We start from the raw sequence: 23,651 nt of genomic DNA on the forward strand, positions 1-23,651 counted from the left end.
TCTCCTATCTTTGATGTCCCAGACGTGTTCAATCGATGATAAATCCGAATGTCTTGCTGGTCATGGCAAGAAATTTATCTTAGAATGTTGGAAACACTGCACAGTCGCCTTCCTAATATGAGGTGGGGTATTATCCTGTGAGATAATTGGAAGAGAAACGTCTGAGGAAGAAAACTGAAGGTGATCTTCTACCATATCTCTACTTGATGTTAAAGGTCTGCCTATGTCTTTGGAGGAAGTGCAGAACTATGAAGTCTCCTATCTTTGATATTCCAGACGTGTTCAATCGATAATAAATTCGGATGTCTTGCTGGTCATAACAAGAAATTTACCTTAGAATGTTGGAAACACTGCCCAGTCTCCTTCCTAATATGAAGTGGGGTATTATCCTGTGAGAAAACTGGAAGAGAAACGTCTGAGGAAGAAAACTGAAGGTGATCTACCATACCTCTACTTGATGTTAAAAGTCTGCCTCTGTCTTTGGAGGAAGTGCAGAACTATGAAGTCTCCTATCTTTGATATCCCAGACGTGTTTAATCGATAATAAATCCGAATGTCTTGCTGGTCATAACAAGAAATTTACCTTAGAATGTTGGGAACACCACGCAGTCGCCTTTCTAATATGAGGTGGGGTATTATCCTGTCAGATAACTGGAAGAGAAACGTCTGAGGAAGAAAACTGAAGGTGATCTTCTACCATACCTCTACTTGATGTTAAAGGTCTGCTTATGTCTTTGGAGGATGTGCAGAACTATGAAGTATCCCATCTTTGATGTCCCAGACGTGTTCAATCGATAATAAATCCGAATGTCTTGCTGGTCATGGCAAGAAATTTATCTTAGAATGTTGGAAACACTGCACAGTCGCCTTCCTAATATGAGGTGGGGTATTATCCTGTGAGATAACTGGAAAAGAAACGTCTGAGGAAGAAAACTGAAGGTGATCTTCTACTATACCTCTACTTGATGTTAAAGGTCTGCTTATGTCTTTGGAGGAAGTGCAGAACTATGAAGTATTCCATCTTTGATGTCCCAGACGTGTTCAATCGATGATAAATCCGAATGTCTTGCTGGTCATGGCAAGAAATTTACATTGGAATGATGGAAACAACAGTGTTGACGTCCTTCTGAACCTCTGGCAAGCCCATTGCCTCCTTCAGGCCACGGACTCCATCATTCCCAGACATAGCTTCGACTCCGGTTCCTCCGATTGTCAATTTCCACAAACCAAAGCCTCCTTTAAGCCAAACAGTATGAACGGCGAGAGCACACGTCACATTCTGTTAAAACTGAGCCACCGGCTCTAAGCGTCCCATTTGCTACGTCACCGAACTAAGCCGAAAATTGATTCGAAACGATGATAAATTTTATGGAACCGGGACCGCTTAAACCCGCAGAAAGTCTTCGCTTTTCCATTGTGTTATTTATTATTTATGTATATCTCCACGGCGCAATTCTTTTGTCGTGGGAGCAAAGCAACAAAAAAAAAAAAAAATCGCATCCACGTGATATATTATCCGCTGAACGTTCAATGGCGCCTAATTTAAAATTCAAATCCGATTGTTCGCGAGATTTTATTCGCTCACATCCTGAAAGTGGGCGAGTCTTTTTTTATCTTTTGTCCGGTGTGTTATGATTGTTGTAAAAAGTTTTTTTTTTTGTTGATGTGCTTGATGGTGAACGGCCGATGAATCTTTTGCGGAGTGTTAATAACTTTATGCGGTCCGTTCCTGTGTAATTGATGTGGTTTTAACGGAAAATCCTTGAGTGGTTAGTTAATCTTGGACGGTTCCTGGTAAATATGTCGAGTTGGTTAGAAAGTGCGGTATATTTTAGGATTATTGCACTTTAACTGCCAAATGCATGTGGTAAACAGTTTTCCTCGTACATTCTACATGATTTATTTATATTTAGTCTATAATAAGAAGAGTTTAAAATTTAAAAGTTTAGTTCATCTTTAAGCTTAAAAATTTATTCTGAATAATTTATAATTTATAACGATTTCAGAATTTAATAAATTTAGGATTTTTACAAATTTGAGAATTAAGTTAATTAGAATTTACAATTTTAAAAAATAAATTTAGGGTTTTAAAAAGTTTCTAACTTAAGAACTTGTCGAGAAATTTTATTTAAATGTGTTGAAAATTATGAATCTAATATTAATAAAAAAACTAATATAATTTAAGAACTAAACAAAGTTTGAATTTAAACTGTCAATTTAAAATTTTAAGTTTATTTAAGAATTTAGAAATTAAGGAATTCAAGAAATCAACAATTTGAATCTTTCTAATATAAAAATTTAAGAATTAAGCAGTTTTAAATTTAAAAATTAAAGAATTGGACTAATCAAAGAATTTTAAAAGATTTAAGAACTTAGAATTTGTCAAATTTAGTAAATTATTTAAGAATTTTGAAAATTATTTATTTAATATTATGGAAACTAAGAATTTTCTAATAGAAGAATTTGAGAACTAAACTAAGTTTGAATTTGAAGTAAAATAAATTGTCAATTCAAACTTTTAAGTACATTTAAGAACTTAGAAATTAAGGTGTTTAAGAAATCAAGAATTTGAATCTTTCCAATATAAAAATTTAAGAACTCAACAGTTTTAAATTTTAAAGTTAAGGAAATAGACTTATCAAAGAATTTTATAAGATTTAAAAACTTAGAAATTGTCAAATTTAGTAAATTATTTAAGAATTTTGAAAATTATTCATTTAATATTACGGAAATTAAGAATTTTCTAATAAAAGAATTTGAGAACTAAACAAAGTTTGAATTTGAAGTAAAATAAATTGTCAATTCAAACTTTTAAGTACATTTAAGAACTTAGAAATTAAGGAGTTCAAGAAATCAAGAATTTGAATCTTTCCAATATAAATATTTAAGAACTCATCAGTTTTAAATTTTAATGTTAAGGAAATAGACTTATCAAAGAATTTTATAAGATTTAAAAACTTAGAAATTGTCAAATTTAGTAAATTATTTAAGAATTTTGAAAATTATTCATTTAATATTACGGAAATTAAGAATTTTCTAATAAAAGAATTTGAGAACTAAACAAAGTTTGAATTTGAAGTAAAATAAATTGTCAATTCAAACTTTTAAGTACATTTAAGAACTTATAAATTAAGGAATTCAAGAAATCAAGAATTTGAATCTTTCCAATATAAAAATTTAAGAACTCAACAGTTTTAAATTTTAATGTTAAGGAAATAGACTTGTCAAAGAATTTTAGAAGATTTAGGAACTTAGAAATTGTCAAATTTAGTAAATTATTTAAGATTTTGAAAATTATTCATTTAATATTACGGAAATTAAGAATTTTCAATTTAAACTTTTAAGTACATTTAAGAACTTAGAAATTAAGGAATTCAAGAAATCAAGAATTTGAATCTTTCCAATATAAATATTTAACAACTCAACAGTTTTAAATTTTAAAGTTAAGGCAATAGACTTATCAAAGAATTTTAGAAGATTTAAGAACTTAGAAATTGTCAAATTTAGTAAATTATTTAAGAATTTTGAAATTATTCATTTAATATTAAGGAAACTAAGAATTTTCTAATAGAAGAATTTGAGAACTAAACAAAGTTTGAAATTGAAGTAAAATAAACTGTCAATTTAAACTTTTAAGTACATTTAAGAACTTAGAAATTAAGGAATTCAAGAAATCAAGAATTTGAATCCTTCCAATATAAAAATTTAAGAACTCAACAGTTTTAAATTTTAAAGTTAAGGAAATAGACTTATCAAAGAATTTTAGAAGATTTAAGAACTTAGAAATTGTCAAATTTAGTAAATTATTTAAGATTTTGAAAATTATTCATTTAATATTACGGAAATTAAGAATTTTCTGATAGAAAAATTTGAGAACTAAACAAGGTTTGAATTTGAAGTAAAATAAATTGTCAATTCAAACTTTTAAGCACATTTAAGAACTTAGAAATTAAGGAATTCAAGAAATCAAGAATTTGAATCTTTCCAATATAAAAATTTAAGAACACAACATTTTTAAATTTTAAAGTTAAAGAAATAGACTTATCAAAGAATTTTAGAAGATTTAAGAACTTAGAAATTGTCAAATTTAGTAAATTATTTAAGAATTTTGTAAATTATTCATTTAATATTACGGAAATTAAGAATTTTCTAATAGAAGAATATGTGAACTAAACAAAGTCTGAATTTGAAGTTAAATAAACTGTTAATTTAAATTTTTAAGTACATTTAAGAACTTAGAAATTAAGGAATTCAAGAAATCAAGAATTTAAATCTTTTTAATATAAAAATTTAAGAACTCAACAGTTTTAAATTTTAAAGTTAATGAAATAGATTTACAAAAGAATTTTAGAAGATTTAAGAACTTGGAAATTGTCAAATTTACAGCTTTAAATCTAAAAGTTAAAAAATGAACTAATCAAATAATTTTAGAAGATTTAAGAACTTAGAAATTGTCAAATTTAATAAATTATTTAAGAATTTTGAAAATTATTCATTTAATATTATGAAAATTAAGAATTTATTAACAATTATCAATTTAAAATTTTAAATACATTTAAGAACTTAAGAGTTTGAATCTTTTTAATATAAAAATTTAGGAACTAAATAGTTTTAAATTTAAATAGACTAATCAAAAAAGTTTAGAAAGTTTAAGAACTTAAACATTGTAAAATTTAGTAAATTATTTAAGAATTTGGAAAATTATTCATTTATTATTTTTTTTTCATTTGTATTTGTTATAAAGTTAATATCAAAATCGTTTAAGCTAAATTTCGCTTATACAAACGACTTAATAAAGGAGTAAAACGTCCTTTTTGTTCTCAATTTTCCTGTCCGCCCATAAATCCACCGATACGAGGGAATCTCGCAATTTTTTGGTACGACAAACCCATCATATTATCTTTGACAAACTTCCTCATAATGTATCAATAAAATTATCCTAATCGCATCAACCCGAAATGGGATTATCGTTTTCTTCTTGGCGGAGTTTTCTCTTTGCGCCGCACCGCCAATACATCAAAGCCTTTATAAAATTTCCATATAGACGCTTCCACTTTAATCTCGGATCGCACCTTTAATGGCATTACTCAACTTCACATCGAAATTTAGCATAAGCAAATTTCGATTTTGCATACAGGCGGAATCGACGGGGCATTTGTTTCAGTCGTTTTCATATAAATTCGGTCCCGGACGACGGAAATGAACGCACTAAATCATCGAGGTTTTTAAATTTACTGTCCTCCTTCACGTGTGTGTGTGTGTGTGTATGTGCCCCTTGGAAACGGTTTTATTCCGTTCCGTGTTGACTTTTTGTCATGTAGCCTCTATATTTTAAGGGATTTATGTTACAGCCCCCAAAGTTAGTCGGTTAATTAAGAATTCATTGTGTGAAGTGTCAATCCATTTCATTTTATTTCACTCCACATTTTTATGTTGCCGTTTATGTCGAAAATGAAATTTGAATACGTGAAATTATATTTTAAATGGCTTTTATTTATAAAATATGGAGTTTTTTGTATGAAATATTAAAATTTATTTAACGTACTGATTATCCTTTTTAATGACTTGTCGGTTTTATTAAATTTTTATTTACTTTTCATTACAAACGAAAATTAAAAAAAAAATATATGCAATTTTGTTTTAGTACTCCTGACGATTTTATTCATTTTAAATTGTTTGTTGACTGCCATATTGGTGTCCAAATATTGATTAAAAATTATTAAAGTTAAAGTTAAAAATATACCTATTTACTCAATAAATATTTCAAATTGTTTGTCATATTATGAAATATTGGTTTTACTTATCAATATTATACAACATTTTAAAAATTGGCGAATGCGCCACAATGATTTAATAATATTAAAACGATGTTTTCTTACTTTGTCGAATTACATTACAAATCAAATATAAAAGTTTAACTAATTTTAAATATATATAATCTCTAATAATATAAAGATTTTATGAATTTGAAACTTTAAGAACTGGCTTCAAAACTTAAGAACTTGAAAAGTTCAAATATACAAAAAATTAAGAAGTTACAACTTTAAGAACTGACTTCAAAAGTTAAGAACTTTATAATTTTGATAACTTGAAAATTTCCCAGTTTAGAAAGGTCAAAGAATCAAAAGTTTTATAACTTAATATTTTAGAATTTAAATGGACTTAAAAACTTAAGAACTTGAAAAGTTTAAGTATACAAGAAATTAAGAACTTACAAATTTTTGTCTATAATAAATTAACAATTTGGGAAGATTTTATGAATTTGAAACTTTAAGAACTGACTTCAAAAGTTAAGAACTTTATAATTTTGATAACTTGAAAATTTCCCAATTTAGAAAGGTCAAAGAATCAAAAGTTTTATAACTTAATATTTTAGAATTTAAATGGACTTAAAAACTTAAGAACTTGAAAAGTTTAAGTATACAAGAAATTAAGAACTTACAAATTTTCGTCTATAATAAATTAACAATTTGGGAAGATTTTATGAATTTGAAACTTTAAGAACTGACTTCAAAAGTTAAGAACTTTATAATTTTGATAACTTGAAAATTTCCCAATTTAGAAAGGTCAAAGAATCAAAAGTTTTATAACTTAATATTTTAGAATTTAAATGGACTTAAAAACTTAAGAACTTGAAAAGTTTAAATATACAAGAAATTAAGAACTTACAAATTTTCGTCTATAATAAATTAACAATTTGGGAAGATTTTATGAATTTTAAACTTTAAGAACTGACTTCAAAAGTTAAGAACTTTATAATTTTGATAACTTGAAAATTTCCCAATTTAGAAAGGTCAAAGAATCAAAAGTTTTATAACTTAATATTTTAGAATTTAAATGGACTTAAAAACTTAAGAACTTGAAAAGTTTAAGTATACAAGAAATTAAGAACTTACAAATTTTCGTCTATAATAAATTAACAATTTGGGAAGATTTTATGAATTTGAAACTTTAAGAACCGACTTCAAAAGTTAAGAACTTTATAATTTCGATAACTTGAAAAGTTTAAATGTATAAAAAATTAAGAACTTACAAATTTTCGGCTATAATAAATTAACAAATTAGGAAGATTTTTCGAATGTGAAACTTTAAGAACTGACTTCAAAAGTTAAGAACTTTATATATTTGATAACTTGAAATTATTCCAATTTAAAAAGGCTCATCAAAAGTTTTAGAACTTAATATTTTAGAATTTAAATGAACTTAAAAACAAAAGAACTTGAAAAGTTCAAATATATAAAAAATTAAGAACTTACAATTTTTCCACTATAATAAATTAAGAAATTAGGAATTTTAGAAATTAAAATTCTCTAAAATATCCAAAAGATTAAGAACTTATATATTTTTTTATAACAAATTAATAATTAGGAATTTTATAATTGAAATTCTCGCAATTTAAAAAGTTCAAATATAAAAAAGATTAAGAACATACTATTTTATTTAGAACTTTAATTGATTTAAAAATGTTAAGTTAAGAACTTTTATAATAAATTAATGAGCTAGGAATTTTATATTTTGAAATTATCTCAATTTAAAAAGTTCATTATACAATAGATTAAGAACTAACTATTTTAGAATTTAAATTGTCTTAAAAAAGTTAAGAACTTACATACATTTTTTATAATAAATTAAATAATTAGGAATTTTATATTTTAAAATTATTTCAATTTAAAAAGTTCATTATACAAAAGATTAAGAACTTACTATTTTAGGATTTAAATTGACTTAAAAAAGTTAAGAACTTATATATTTTTTTATAGTAAATTAAATAATTAGGTATTTTATAAGTTGAAATTGTGGAAATTTAAAAATTTTAAATATACAAAAGATTAAGAACTTACTATTTTAGAATTTAAATTGACTTAAAAATATTAAGAACTTACAGATTTTTGACTGTAATGAGTTAATAAATCAGAAATTTTATAAATTGAAATTATCTCAATTTAAAGAAAGTTTAAAAAGAAAATTTAAAACTTTAATATAATAAAACTTAAAATGTTAAGAACATTTCAGTTATAAAAAAAATAATTTACAATTTTTTCATTATAATGAATCAAGAACTTATGATTTAAAAAATAATTAAATAAATAAATAATCCATCTTATCATATATTTAAAATTGATCAGATAAATTATGTACTAAAAGGGTTAATAAGTTTTTCTGTTGTTAAATTATATAAAAAAATCAATAAACTATATAGGAATGTAAATATTAAATAAAATTTTATTCCACTACTATGTAAAAAAATGGCAAATATTGGAATTTTTGTTAAAATTAATTAAATTGTATATTGTCATTGAAATATAAACCCCCCAAAAAAAATATTTCAGTAAATTATAAAAAAAAATAGGAATACATATTCAATGTTTTTAAACAATAGTTTTGTAAACTGAATTTCAAAAAGCGAATTGAAAATACTTTGCTCCGAACTGCACAAAATTTAAAATAAATTATACGTTGAATAAAATCTTCCGTCATGTTACCACATTCTTTCCAATTTACAAACAATAGATAAACACTTCCTTCCAAGTACATTTAAATTAATTAAACGTGTTGCATCAATTTTCTCGCCGATCCCCTTCAATCCACTACATTAATTGCACAATGCCCGATCGCCAACAAATTTATTCATCACGACCGACACATTGCAATTTCCCGTTTTGTAAAATAATACCCACCACCACCGCCACCACCAAGCCATGTACCATGTATTTATTTTATTAATTAGCCTTCAAATATGCGCTTTCACATTGTAATTATACGACTGAGCATCTGGTTCCGATCATCGAGTTCAGTTCAGTCGTCTTTTCAATTAAATAAAATCACCACCATATTATTTAAATTGATGGCCGTTTATGTTTATTTGAATAAATTGTGCGTTTTATTCGTAATTTTGCTCATCCATACGGAAGCTACGGGTTACTGAGCTGCACTTAATGGCTCTGTAGCATAAAATGGACGCCGTGTTTTAATATAACTGTTTTTTAATTAGTTTTACTTAGTTTGTTAAATTTTTGTTCACACAAAGAACAAATTTTATTAAAGTTTTTGAACGTTGTTTGATAGAATGAGGTTATGCGCAGCTTTACCTTTAAAATGTAAGGTTATGAGTATTTCTCTGGCTGTTATAATTAACTGGAACAACCCACCATGCTGTTTAAAAGTTCACAAAGGAAACAGAAAGATCAGATTTTATTAAAGTTTTTACAAGTTGTTGAAAGAAATGAGGTTGTGGGTGGCTCCACCTATAAAATGTAAGGTTATGTGTACTACTCAGGCTGTTATAATTAACTGGAACAACCCACCATGTTGTGTAAAACTTTACAAAGGAAACAGAAAGAACAGATTCTATTAAAGTTTTTACACGTTGTTGAAAGAAGTGAGGTTGTGGGTGGCTTCACCTATAAAATGTAAGGTTATATGTACTACTCTGGCTGTTATAATTAACTGGAACAACCCACCATGTTGTGTAAAAGTTTACAAAGGAAACAGAAAGAACAGATTTTATTAAAGTTTTTACACGTTGTTGAAAGAAGTGAGGTTATGAGTAGCTTCACCTATAAAATGTAAGGTTATGAGTACTACTCGGGCTGTTATAATTAACTGGAACAACCCACCATGTTGTGTAAAAGTTTACAAAGGAAACAGAAAGAACAGATTTTATTAAAGTTTTTACATGTTGTAGAAAGAAGTGAGGTTGTGAGTAGCTTCACCTATAAAATGTAAGGTTATGAGTACTACTCGGGCTGTTATAATTAACTGGAACAACCCACCATGTTGTGTAAAAGTTTACAAAGGAAACAGAAAGAACAGATTTTATTAAAGTTTTTACACGTTGTTGAAAGAAATGAGGTTATGAGTAGCTTCACCTATAAAATGTAAGGTTATGAGTACTACTCTGGCTGTTATAATTAACTGGAACAACCCACCATGTTGTGTAAAAGTTTACAAAGGAAACAGAAAGAACAGATTTTATTAAAGTCTTTACACGTTGTTGAAAGAAGTGATGTTGTGGGTGTCTTCACCTATAAAATGTAAGGTTATGTGTACTACTCGGGCTGTTATAATTAACTGGAACAACCCACCATGTTGTGTAAAAGTTTACAAAGGAAACAGAAAGAACAGATTTTATTAAAGTTTTTACATGTTGTTGAAAGAAGTGAGGTTGTGGGTGGCTTCACCTATAAAATGTAAGGTTATGTGTACTACTCGGGCTGTTATAATTAACTGGAACAACCCACCATGTTGTGTAAAAGTTTACAAAGGAAACAGAAAGAACAGATTTTATTAAAGTTTTTACACGTTGTTGAAAGAAGTGAGGTTATGAGTAGCTTCACCTATAAAATGTAAGGTTATGAGTACTACTCTGGCTGTTATAATTAACTGGAACAACCCACCATGTTGTGTAAAAGTTTACAAAGGAAACAGAAAGAACAGATTTTATTAAAGTTTTTACACGTTGTTGAAAGAAGTGAGGTTATGAGTAGCTTCACCTATAAAATGTAAGGTTATATGTACTACTCTGGCTGTTATAATTAACTGGAACAACCCACCATGTTGTGTAAAAGTTTACAAAGGAAACAGAAAGAACAGATTTTATTAAAGTTTTTACACGTTGTTGAAAGAAATGAGGTTATGAGTAGCTTCACCTATAAAATGTAAGGTTATGAGTACTACTCTGGCTGTTATAATTAACTGGAACAACCCACCATGTTGTGTAAAAGTTTACAAAGGAAACAGAAAGAACAGATTTTATTAAAGTCTTTACACGTTGTTGAAAGAAGTGATGTTGTGGGTGTCTTCACCTATAAAATGTAAGGTTATGTGTACTACTCGGGCTGTTATAATTAACTGGAACAACCCACCATGTTGTGTAAAAGTTTACAAAGGAAACAGAAAGAACAGATTTTATTAAAGTTTTTACACGTTGTTGAAAAAAGTGATGTTATGGGTGGCTTCACCTATAAAATGTAAGGTTATGTGTACTACTCAGGCTGTTATAATTAACTGGAACAACCCACCATGTTGTGTAAAAGTTTACAAAGGAAACAGAAAGAACAGATTTTATTAAAGTTTTTACACGTTGTTGAAAGAAATGAGGTTATGAGTAGCTTCACCTATAAAATGTAAGGTTATGAGTACTACTCTGGCTGTTATAATTAACTGGAACAACCCACCATGTTGTGTAAAAGTTTACAAAGGAAACAGAAAGAACAGATTTTATTAAAGTCTTTACACGTTGTTGAAAGAAGTGATGTTGTGGGTGTCTTCACCTATAAAATGTAAGGTTATGTGTACTACTCGGGCTGTTATAATTAACTGGAACAACCCACCATGTTATGTAAAAGTTTACAAAGGAAACAGAAAGAACAGATTTTATTAAAGTTTTTACATGTTGTTGAAAGAAGTGAGGTTGTGGGTGGCTTCACCTATAAAATGTAAGGTTATGTGTACTACTCAGGCTGTTATAATTAACTGGAACAACCCACCATGTTGTGTAAAAGTTTACAAAGGAAACAGAAAGAACAGATTTTATTAAAGTTTTTACACGTTGTTGAAAGAAGTGAGGTTGTGGGTAGCTTCTCCTATAAAATGTAAGGTTATGTGTACTACTCGCGCTGTTATAATTAACTGGAACAACAAACCATGTTATGTAAAAGTTTACAAAGGAAACAGAAAGAACAGATTTTATTAAAGTTTTTACACGTTGTTGAAAAAAGTGATGTTGTGGGTGGCTTCACCTATAAAATGTAAGGTTATGTGTAATACTCAGACTGTTATAATTAACTAGAACAACCCACCATGTTGTGTAAAAGTTTACAAAGGAAACAGAAAGAACAGATTTTATTAAAGTTTTTACACGTTGTTGAAAGAAGTGAGGTTGTGAGTAGCTTCACCTATAAAATGTAAGGTTATGAGTACTACTCGAGCTGTTATAATTAACTGGAACAACCCACCATGTTGTGTAAAAGTTTACAAAGGAAACAGAAAGAACAGATTTTATTAAAGTTTTTACACGTTGTTGAAAAAAGTGATGTTGTGGGTGGCTTCACCTATAAAATGTAAGGTTATGTGTACTACTCAGGCTGTTATAATTAACTGGAACAACCCACCATGTTGTGTAAAAGTTTACAAAGGAAAATTAAACCTTTTCAAGCATTAATAATAACAGAAATCGGATGACCAGTCTGAATTATACAGAAATGAACCTGTAAACTGGTCTTATTGGTATAAGATTCTTTAAACAAAAGTTCCACTGATGGAATTATAAAGCAAACATGTACACCAGACAAATTAATTAACATTTTTAACTACACTAATCCTAAAACTTTGTGCAGACTAAAAGCTATATTAAATTAATTGAAAATGTATGAAACACTACTTACTTAGTTCCCTTAATTAATAATTGCTGTTTAATTAAGAATTATATAAAAATAAATTTATATTTTTAGTTTGAAATAGTATAAAATAATACATTGAATAAATATTGACTGTGAACTGGTGCAACGAATACTTCATCGAGGGCGTTTTAATTAAATTAGCTGTAGTGAATAAAAAAAAATTGAAAATGAATGATAATATTTATTCATAAAATTATATTAATTTATTGAAGGTGCGTGACTACTAAAGTTTATTTAATTTACTGGTCGAAAAATATGAAAATTCAAAATTATAACAATTTGTTTATTAATAATGAAAAAGCTTAAAGCTGAAAAGCTCCCTGAAGTACGTAATGATCCTCAAGTTGATTCAATGAAACATTTATTTATTTTTCAGATAGTGGACCAAAGATGAAGTCTGCGACCCGATAAATTAACCACGTGATGACTTGATGCGAGAGCCAGTCGCGAACGTCCGCAACGTTTCCAAAGATGCAGCTGTACAGACCATGCAGGGGCGGACTGAAGAAGGTGTTCGGCATCCTGTGCCTCGTCGCGACGCTCTACTTCACCATCCTCTGCTTCACCAACATCTCGAGTAAGCCCCGCCCCAAATTCATCGCCATAACGTCACATCCGTTTCAATTTTTTCCACAGACACACGAGACGGTCTGTCGTCTCGCATGGTCGCCGAGGACAAGTACACGGTCGGCGGCGACAAGAAAGTTTACGAGTACAACCGCCAAATGCCGTTGATCTTTATCGGCGGCGTGCCCAGGTCCGGAACGACGCTCATGAGGGCGATGCTCGACGCCCATCCCGACGTCAGGTATGTGAGCAGTATTTTTACATCTCGTACGTCACATAAACTCGGAAATATCGCCCACCACCGCGGTAATGGGGTGGTTTTTTTACAAATTTATCGGCTTACCGACTTCGTTATCGCCGCCGTTCTTTATACCGTGGGTTACAGGGGTCTTGGAAGTTTAAATAAACATAGCTTCTGATGTCTTACTTGAAGGGTTATTGGGGTTATATTTTTTATTACATAAAAAATGGTGGAAATATGTGGACTAAATGATAAATGAGTTAGAACTTCCCATTTTAAAATATTGAAGCTTTCTTTGAGCCTTAGATTAAGACCATTATCGCCACTTTGATGAATAGATTGAAGCTGATAAACCTGGAGGAAATTAGTTTTAACCTAAGGAAGCTTTTGATGGATTGACTAAGTTCATGTCAGTTCATGGACAATTTCTTTGAGCTTCTTAATTTGATTCATCAGTATTTTGTTGATTAAATCCACCAATTTATATAATTTTTGTTACTTAAGAAATGGAGGAAATATCTGGACTAAATGGTGGATGACTTAGAACTTCCCATTTAAAAATATTGAAGCTTCCTTTGAGCCTTAGATTAAGACCATTATTACCACTTTGATGAATAGGTTGAAGCTGATAAACCTGGAAGAACTTAATTTTAACCTAAGAAAGCTTTTGATGGATTGACCAAGTTCATATCAGTTCATGGACAACTTCTTTGAGCTCCTTAATTTGATTCATCAGCATTTTGGTGGTTAAGTCCTCCTATTTATATAATTTTTGTTACTTAAAAAAAGGAGGAAATATCTGGACTAAATGGTGGATGACTTAGAACTACCCATTTAAAAATATTGAAGCTTCCTTTGAGCCTTAGATTAAGACCATTATCGCCAGTCTGGTGAATAGGTTGAAGCTGGTAAACCTGGAGGAACTTAGTTTTAACCTAACAAAGCTTTTGATGGATTGACCAAGTTCATGTCAGTTCATGTAAAACTTCTTTGACCTTCTTAAGTTGATTCATCAGTATTTTGTTGGTTAAGTCCTCCATTTTGAAAAAAATAAAGATTTTATTAATGGATGTAAAATTCTTCAAAACTAAATTTCAACTCAGCTTCCTCCAACATATTTTAAACTGCATCTCAAATTGCATCAAACCTTGAAACTTACATTAATACAAGAAACGTAAAATAAAAATAAATACGACGCCATCAAAAACTGGATACGAATGTAATTGAGATGGGGATAAGATTGCAGCTTCGACTGGGAACAAGATTGGCGGCGAGCTTACGGACGAACGGGCCGTATCGGTTATTCAAAGTTTTCATGCAAATCCTGCGGGACTGTTTTATGATGGGTTTTATTTTTATACGGGAAGCTATCAATGGCGATGTTGTTACTTTTACGTCGTGGAATGGTTTCTTTTATGATTTAAAAGAAGACGGTAAATAAATATATACGTGTTTGCCTCTGTGTTACTTCTGTCTTAAAGAAAGGCGAAAAACGGATAATTTGTTTATATTATATAAATAATTGAAAAGTAAAAAGTACGGAGTTCAGCAATATTAATATCAAATTATTTTAACACATCAAAAACAATTTCTTTAATGTTGCTGTTTATTCAGAATTATAGATAATTTGAAATGAATTATTTAACCAATAATGGTTAAACTAAACTGGTCTAATAAACAATCAAAATGGCATAACAATATATAAATTCGATTCAGTCCGTGAGATATCCAATTGTAATTATGTTTGAACATCTGCACCTCTGTTTGCTTTGATGAATTAATATTTATTTTAGTGGTATGCGTATTCGTTCGATTGCGCCCTTTCTACAATATATTTCACTATATTCACTAAACAATTAGCGACGCGCCGTCACAGAAGCTGCCGGAATAAATACAACGCAGCGGTAATTGCCACGCCGCAAACTGTATTTGCAAGTTAATGCAGTCGTGAATTGTGGGCGGCTAATTCGAAATAACGGCCCAAATCGCACGGACGTAATGGTGAATATAATTACGTTACGGTATCTACTGAAATTCACCCTAACGATTTTCGATCTGCCAAAATTCATTTAAAAAAGACGTAATTTATGTCTAAGAATTAAAGAATTTCAGCATCGAATGTTCTAGAACGTTCTAGAGCATTTTCGTTACAATATCACCCTGTATATGAATATTTTAAAATTATTTTAGTGCACGCTTAAATTTTACAAGATAAATTTGGCTAATTTCTGACCTAGGTCAGTGTATGCGTTATTTATATAAAATTAAATATATCAACTAAAAAGTAACCTGTATGAAATTTTTTCAATTCAGTTTTTTGTTTGGGATGTCTTTTTTGATTGAAACATTTAATTATATTTTAAAACGTTATTTGCAACGTAAATTGACTGCCCCGAATATTCTAGAACATTCAAGAACATTTTCATTAGAATCAACCTAAAATCACCCCATAAAAAATGTTTATAAAATTTTTTAATACAATTTACAACGTACATTCAAATATATTTTAAATTTATTTAATATTAAGTTTAAATTATATACAACAAACTATGTACTAAAGTGAATGAATACATTATTTTTATTCAATTAATTAATTAAACTGCCAATTATTTATATAATATTGTTTCAGTAATTATTTTAGTTGAATGCTCCGTTTGGTATTATATATTTTATTTAAAATATCAAAGTTTATGTACGCAATACTTTTATAAATAAATAAACTCAAAAAATCAGCTGCATAATATTATATTTAAATCATAATTGTATGTACGTAATATTTTCGAAACTTAATTGTGTTAAAAGTACATCCATAAATTTGAATATTGAATGAAGTCGTTTGAAACATATTCGCAAATTGCCTCTACTATAATAAATGCAATAAACGTTTAACAAACAATTATTGTTCAGTTATTGAACCGGTGTAGTGATCAAGCACACTGGAACAGTAATTGCTGCACCGCAAACTGTTTGCCGATAATATAATGCATTCGTGAATTGTTAGGCTAATACAAAATAATGGACACTTAGGTACTCATTATCGTAAAGAGAATGAAAATTAAATGAGTCAATGATGCTGTAACGTTTCAATTAAAACATTTTCATAGATGAATCACCTCAATTAAATTATCTAAGGTCACAACAATGAATTCATTCTAAAGTTTTGGATGACTGTGATACTCTTCAATCTGATATTGGACGCGAAGGAAAGGAGAAAAACAACCCTTAAAAAATTCTACGAATAAGATGAGTTAACTTCAAAGTGACTTATGAAGAAGTTAATAGTCATATGAACTTCTACATTACAATAACATTTAAGCAGATTGAGGCATTGGCAGGAATTCATTCTTGTAATGGATTTCAGGAATGACTTTGTAGAAAAAGTAAAGGGGGAAATGGACAAAAGCAACCTCGAAAGAAATCTCATGAACTGGATGAATTAATCTGTCAAAAGTTAGACAATTAGGAAGCTTCAAACTGACTAATGAAGAAGTTAATAGTTCATACGAACTTCCACATTACAATAACATTTAAGCAGATTGAGGAATTGGCAGAAATTCAATCTTGTAATGGGTCTCAGGAATGAGTTTGTAGAAAAAGTAAAGGGAGAAATGGACAAAAACAGCCTCGAAAGAAATCTCATGAACTGGATGAATTAATCTGTCAAAATTTAGACAATTAGGAAGCTTCAAACTGACTAATGAAGAAGTTAATAGTTCATACGAACTTCCACATTACAATAACATTTAAGCAGATTGAGGAATTGGCAGGAATTCAATCTTGTAATGGATCTCAAAAATGAGTTTGTAGAAAAATTAAAGGGAGAAATGGACAAAAGCAACCTCGAAAGAAATCTCATGAACTGGATGAATTAATCTGTCAAAAGTTAGACAATTAGGAAGCTTCAAACTGACTAATGAATAAGTTAATAGTCGTACGAACTTTCACATTACAATAACATTTGAGCAGATTGAGGAATTGGCAGAAATTCAATTTTGTAATGGATCTCAGGAATGAGTTTGTAGAACAAGTAAAGGGAGAAATGGACAAAAACAGCCTCGAAAGAAATCTCACGAACTGGATGAAATAATCTGTCAAAAGTTAGACAATTAGGAAGCTTCAAACTGACTAATGAAGAAGTTAATAGTCGAACGAATTTTCACATTACAATAACATTTGAGCAGATTGAGGAATTGGCAGAAATTCAATTTTGTAATGGACCTCAGGAATGAGTTTGTAGAAAAAGTAAAGGGAGAAATGGACAAGAGCAACCTTGAAAGAAATGACATGAACTAGATGAATGAATCTGTCATCTTTATTTTAATTTTATGTGATTATTTCCAAAAAATGTCAATTGATATGTACCATTAACAAATTTACACAAAGATTTTGTAAAGACATAAATTTCCAAAACACCATTATCAAAAACAATAAACAATTAGCAGTAATCGATTCATTGATCGTGCAGGTCGAATAAATACAACTAAACGATAATTGCAACACCGCACAGTAAACAGTTAATGTTTTCAGATAATGCATTTGTGAATTATAATACAGCCAATGCCAAATAATAGCAAAAGTCTCCATGGTACATAATGGCCAAAATAAACGATGTTTAGCTATGGCTTCCTACATATTTATTGCCATGATTTTCGATAGTATGGCATTTTATTGCCATTACTGTGATGATATATTAGTACTACTATTTCCTTTTAGGTTTTATACAAACAACTGTTATTGTAGCATACAGAGATGTGTCCCTTTAAACGGTCTGTAACAGCAAACGTTCAGTTCCTACATTTCGTATTTTATTAAATCCAATATTGCCTCGAGTTTATTTAGCTCAGCTTTGAAACGGCATACTCCACAAGACGAAGATTGCGATACTCGCATCGTTTCAATAAGCGCCTCCAGAACCCATACAAAAATCACGTACCATAAACCTAAATATTAATCTAACAAGCCACTTCCCGAGACTCTCAAAGCCGTTACCGCACGCCCGCCGAGAGACGCTCAGCTCCGTTTTGTTTTTTAGCCGTATCTCATCCGGATGTCGGCAGCGGTACAGGTAGTAGGCAACGACCTAATTAAATGCGTGTAATGGAGCCTTTCCTGCGGGACCGCCTTACGTATTTATCATGCCCCCATTATCCGGGGTTTGCTTTATTACTTGCAGGTGCTTCTTCTGGACGTTAGGATGTGTTATGGCTGGCTAACGGGCTTAATTAAGATGGGGAAACTATTAATGTAGTTAAGGGAAGGTGAAAATTCTTGAAAACAAAGGCTGGCCTTGTTAATTCTGGTAATTGTGTAGCAGGAACTCCAAAAAAACTAAGTTTCAAGTTTCTTCCTTCTTCCCTTCCTTTCTTCCTTAGTGCTGGATTTATTTGCAGCAAAATTAAGATTTGTCAATTTGAAGGATTAGTTTTTCAAGTGAAAGGGGAACAATTGGCTCTTTCTTCTGTCCTTTCCTTCTCTTCTACCTTTCTCCAGTTTTAAAACTGTTACTTTTCTATTCAGAACTGAAGAGTTATGGAGTTACTTCTGTAATATTAAAATTTGTCGATTTGAAGCTTTAAATATTCAACTATCATAAAGTATTTGCTCCTTCCTCCCTCCAATTCTAAGACTGTTACTTTTCTCTTCATAACTAAAGTTTTAGTTTTTTCAGTATCAGAAGTGTTTGCTCTTTTGTTTCTTCCATTTTCCAATTCTAATCGATCTGTATCAAGGGAAGATTTCTTCCTTCCTTCCTTTCTTCCTTCCTCCCTCTCTTACTTCATTCGTCTAGCTCTTACTCCTACTTTGCTACTGGAATGTTTTCTTGACTTGATATACAATTTTATTTTCAAATCTCACAAGAGTCAGGAAGTGACATTGGATACAACAATTACGTGTTGTGAACCCTCACATCCAAATGCCTTGTAATTCGTGGAGCATCCAAATTGCTCCGTTCCACCGACTTGTTGATAGCTAAGCTTCGCCTCTGAGTTTCGGTCTCGGTGTCATCTTTGAAGTTCCTCACGACACTCGCATCCAGATCTCGCCCCTTTGGCACGGAAACTGGGCCGGGACGCGGTTACCCAACTCCCTAATTCCGACGCCACCCCTTCGGCGCTAATTTAAATTAAACACATCCGATCTCAATTACAAATGACTCCGGCAAACACACCTACGCTAATTATTCCTGTGCTGCGAATTAATTTCCAGCGCACACGGACCGATTGGTTTCCGTTACCGGGGAACCTGTCATAACAGTCATAATTGAGATGTAATAACAAGTTTTGCGAGCTGCGCCTCCGAACACAATGGGACAGAAAAGCTCCTTAAAGTTGTGCAGTCGGGCGAAGGGAATCCCCCCCAGTAAATCAACTCTCCAGCTCAAGTCGCACAAACATCTTTCCGAATTCCTTTCAGCCGCCGTGCCCATTCATCAGGGCAATCCGATGCGTTTTCTCCGGCCTCCGGCGGAAATTAGTTGAGCCAGTCGCAGACGCTCAAAGGAAACAAACTATTTCAATTAGTCATTGTTAAAACTATGCATTCAATTATGGGGGACAAGTCTGGGACTTTGTGTAAATCGTGCAATCAGTGATGGTTTCAATTGCTCGAAAGGAGTGCTCCCTTGTCCCCCTTTGCCTATTGGACAAAAGTAATTGTTTTGTTAAACGCATGGAACCAAAACTGGCTTATAAATGATTCGTTTGTAAATTTGTCCGACCACAGTTTGTTATTTCAGTTTGAAACGGGCTCACCATCCATCACCATCATCATCAATAAACAATTCCAGCCGCTCTTTGGGCATAATTCTCCCACGCTGGTTTTAACAAGTTGCATCTACATGTTTTAAAAAAATACAGCAATAACAAAATTTTATTTGTGAGTGCGTTAATTAATTACATTGGCCAATCCAATCAGATTGTTCAAACACAATGATCAAGGTGAAAGGAATACAAACGATAAACGGCCCAAACGTGATCCCCCGATTTAATTAGGGGCACGCCAGACGTGCATTTTAAATTTTCAACTGCGTTGATTGCCTATAATTAAACGCCGCCATTTTATGTTGCCAAGAAAGAATCACAATGCACAAAAAGACCCGGCACAGTAACAAGATTGAACCGGAGCAGGACGAGAGGAGAGGATCCACGTGTAATTACTGTCGAACCGTTCCCTCAGTCATTTTTTTGCGAAAGTCAACAGTTCGCCATGCAAATTAAACGGTCCGCAGGATGCAAAGGAGGCGTATTATCCAGTCTAATGGACCCGTACACATGCACACAAAGAAGTGGGAGGGTGGATAAATTGAAAATCCTTGCATGGACCGGTTCACAGTGTCAGGAGGACTGGCTGTTATTCAATTAGATTAACTTTTTGAGTCTCAGTCCTGTCCTTGGAAATAATGGCTGAAGACTTCATCTTTTAAATGAAAGTGTCTTAGTTCTTATGTTTAGAAACTTATTTTTATAAATTGAATAAATCGATAGAACTGGAAAAAGGAAGGAAAAGTAGGAGCAAATACTTAAAATACTTTAAAATCTAAAGCTTCAATTCGATAAACCTTAATATTACAGCAAATAACTCCAGAACTCTTCAGTTTTTAATAGAAAAGTAACAGTTTTAGAACTGGAGAAAGGAATAAAACCTGATAAACTAGAAAAACATCTGAGCAATATTTGAAAGATATTATAGAGGTGAAGAAGATATGATTCTTCCTTTTATTGCACTTATACTTTACTCCCTCTTCTTCTGTATACACTGATTTACTACTAACTTATTGATGACATAATAAACTAGGAAAACATCTGAGCAATATTTGGAAGATATTACAGAGGTGAAGAAGATATGATTCTTCTTTCTATTGCAATTATACTTCTTCTGTATACTGACTTATTAAACTTATTGAAGACATGATAAACTGAGCAATGTTTGAAAGATAGATGTGAAGATGTGATGCTTCTTTCTATTAAAAGTATCCTTTACAAGATTTTAGTTTTCATGATTTCACCTTAACCTTGAGCTAATGATAAAATTCATTGTAAATTTTAAGGAAAAATTGAATCGTATCTTTTGAATGTACAAGGAAGTAAAGATTCTTTTACCCCTTTAAATAAACTAAACTAATTTGTGAGTTTTTACATTTTATCGACTACTTCAATTTACTCTTAATCCCTCACTAATGACGCGACCAACCAGGGCAAAGGTCAAATCCAAGCACAACGCCTCCGGCGTTTCAACCCATAACAATGACAACCGCATTCCGCACGGCACAATTATCGGAAATCGATTTACAAATTAAACACACCAAAACTGCATCGTTCTTTCGTTCCAGATGCGGCCAGGAGACTAGGGTGATCCCGCGCCTCCTCCAGCTCCGCTTCCACTGGCTCAAGTCCGAGAAGGAGTCCATGCGACTGGAACAAGCCGGCATCACCAAAGAAGTCCTGGACTCGGCCATCGCGGCCTTCACCCTCGAAATAATCGCCAAGCACGGCGAGCCGGCGCCCCGTCTCTGCAACAAGGACCCCCTGACCATCAAAATGGGCACGTACGTCATCGACCTGTTCCCCAACGCCAAGTTCATCTTCATGGTGCGCGACGGCCGCGCCACCGCCCACAGCATCATCACCCGCAAGGTGACCATCACGGGCTTCGACCTGACCAGCTACAGGCAGTGCATGAAGAAGTGGAACGGGGCGGTGGAGGCGATGAACAATCAGTGCCGCGAGTTGGGTCCGTCCCGTTGCCTCAGGGTGCCCTACGAACAGCTCGTGCTCCATCCCAAGGAGTGGATGGAGAAGGTGCTCAAGTTCCTCGACCTGGACTGGCACGACGCCGTGCTGCATCACGAGGACTACATCAATAATGGAATCAGCTTGTCCAAGTGAGTCAAACTCTCTCTGTGTGTGTGTGATATGCTTAAAGTTGAAGGGTTATCCTTGGGGATTAACGTCGGGGATGAAATTTTGCTAATTATTAATTAGGCGTGTTAAATTATGATGGATTATTAATCGCTTCAAAGTTGAGGCCTTGATTATTAACAACTATCCACCTCCTTCTCCACGTGCGGTTCACTAATTACTCCAGCATCATCGACGAAACTTCCCTTACTTAATTGAGCAACATCTGAATGAAACTTTAAAATTGCAGCTAATTAAATCCGAGATTGATCCAATTTAAACCGGTTTCAAAGAATGAACTGGTATTGAAACGTGGTCAAACTGATGATAGTTATATAGAAGTTTCCCTTCGTTATCCGGATTAATTGGCTATTTGCCCCGCCATTACTGATAACCGTTTATTTGCAGGGTGGAACGTTCCTCGGACCAAGTAATAAAACCGGTCAACCTGGAGGCGTTGACCAAATGGGTGGGCAACATACCGGACGACGTGGTCCGCGACATGGCCGACATCGCCCCCATGCTGTCGGTGCTGGGCTACGACCCCTACGCCAACCCCCCCAACTACGGACAGCCCGACGCTCACGTGGCCAAAAAAACTGACGAGATCCTGAAGAACAAAACGATCTGGGAGAAGAAAGCCAAAGAGATGTTCAGCGTGGGTTGGGACAGTAATGCAGGTGCCTTCACTGTCTTGGACAAGGAGCCCAGCGACAACCCCAACGACACGACGTGATAGTACGTGTACACCATTAGGTGCTTTCGATTCAATTGCGTGTGGACCACTGACGAATGACATTTCAGTTGTGATTTCAGAGACTTGAGTGTGACGACTTATTAATTAGTTCATTTTTGTTGCCAGTTGGTTTGTTTAATTTATTGAAGGTTTGGCCTAAATCTGTGTATGATGAAAACACCCTCGAGTTTAATATTAATTTGTTTTTGTGTCATATAATTAATTTATTTTCACAATTAAATTAACACTGTGTTTTAATTGTACAAGGATAATTGTTTTTAACATGCCTGAAACGATATGAAATGGACAAATATTGTAAATACATATAAACAAATTGTTTTAGATACATAAACAGGCATAATAATTACTTATGTAACATATATGAATATAAATCAAAATCAATTAATTATATTGAACTAGATATTGAAAATATTTGTTATACCCTCAAATTATGGATGTGTCTAACAATTAAATAATATTTGTTCAGTTTCTGGTATATATGCATTATATTTATTTTATATAAAATAAATAATTTACAAATTGTTGATGACGTTTAAAAATTCACCCATGAAATTGTTTTTAATAAGTAAATTGTAATTTATAAAATGGACATTTGTAAAATAAAATATTTTATTATAAAAGTCTTGTTTTAATGTGCCTTTCGATGAAATTTACTCAACCCTGAAGGATGCCCTGAAAATCTGCATATTGAAATATTCATACAAATATTTGAATCTACATAATAAAACTGTACTAAAGATTTTAAATTGCACTACAGTAATACCATATCCAATATTGTATGTAATATT

The 23,651-nt window shown here is 31.8% G+C and overlaps 1 protein-coding gene across 5 annotated transcripts in view; it reads left to right on the top strand.

The window, feature by feature from the left end:
* The window catches only part of LOC109601122 (protein-tyrosine sulfotransferase), a 132,289-nt gene extending 108,812 nt beyond the window's left edge, over positions 1-23,477 (top strand). For all 5 annotated transcript variants that reach the window (XM_049967355.1, XM_049967357.1, XM_020017342.2 and 2 more), the window contains 4 exons: positions 12,778-12,978; positions 13,038-13,209; positions 21,539-22,090; positions 22,515-23,477. In XM_049967355.1, the coding sequence (XP_049823312.1) occupies positions 12,873-12,978; positions 13,038-13,209; positions 21,539-22,090; positions 22,515-22,842 (1,158 nt within the window). In that variant the 5' untranslated portion in view covers positions 12,778-12,872 and the 3' untranslated portion in view covers positions 22,843-23,477. The remainder of the gene's footprint in view (positions 1-12,777; positions 12,979-13,037; positions 13,210-21,538; positions 22,091-22,514) is intronic.
* Positions 23,478-23,651: the final 174 nt, after the last annotated feature.

The sequence above is a fragment of the Aethina tumida genome, chromosome 5 (genome assembly GCF_024364675.1).
Source record: "Aethina tumida isolate Nest 87 chromosome 5, icAetTumi1.1, whole genome shotgun sequence".
NCBI classification, from domain to species: Eukaryota; Metazoa; Arthropoda; class Insecta; order Coleoptera; family Nitidulidae; genus Aethina; species Aethina tumida.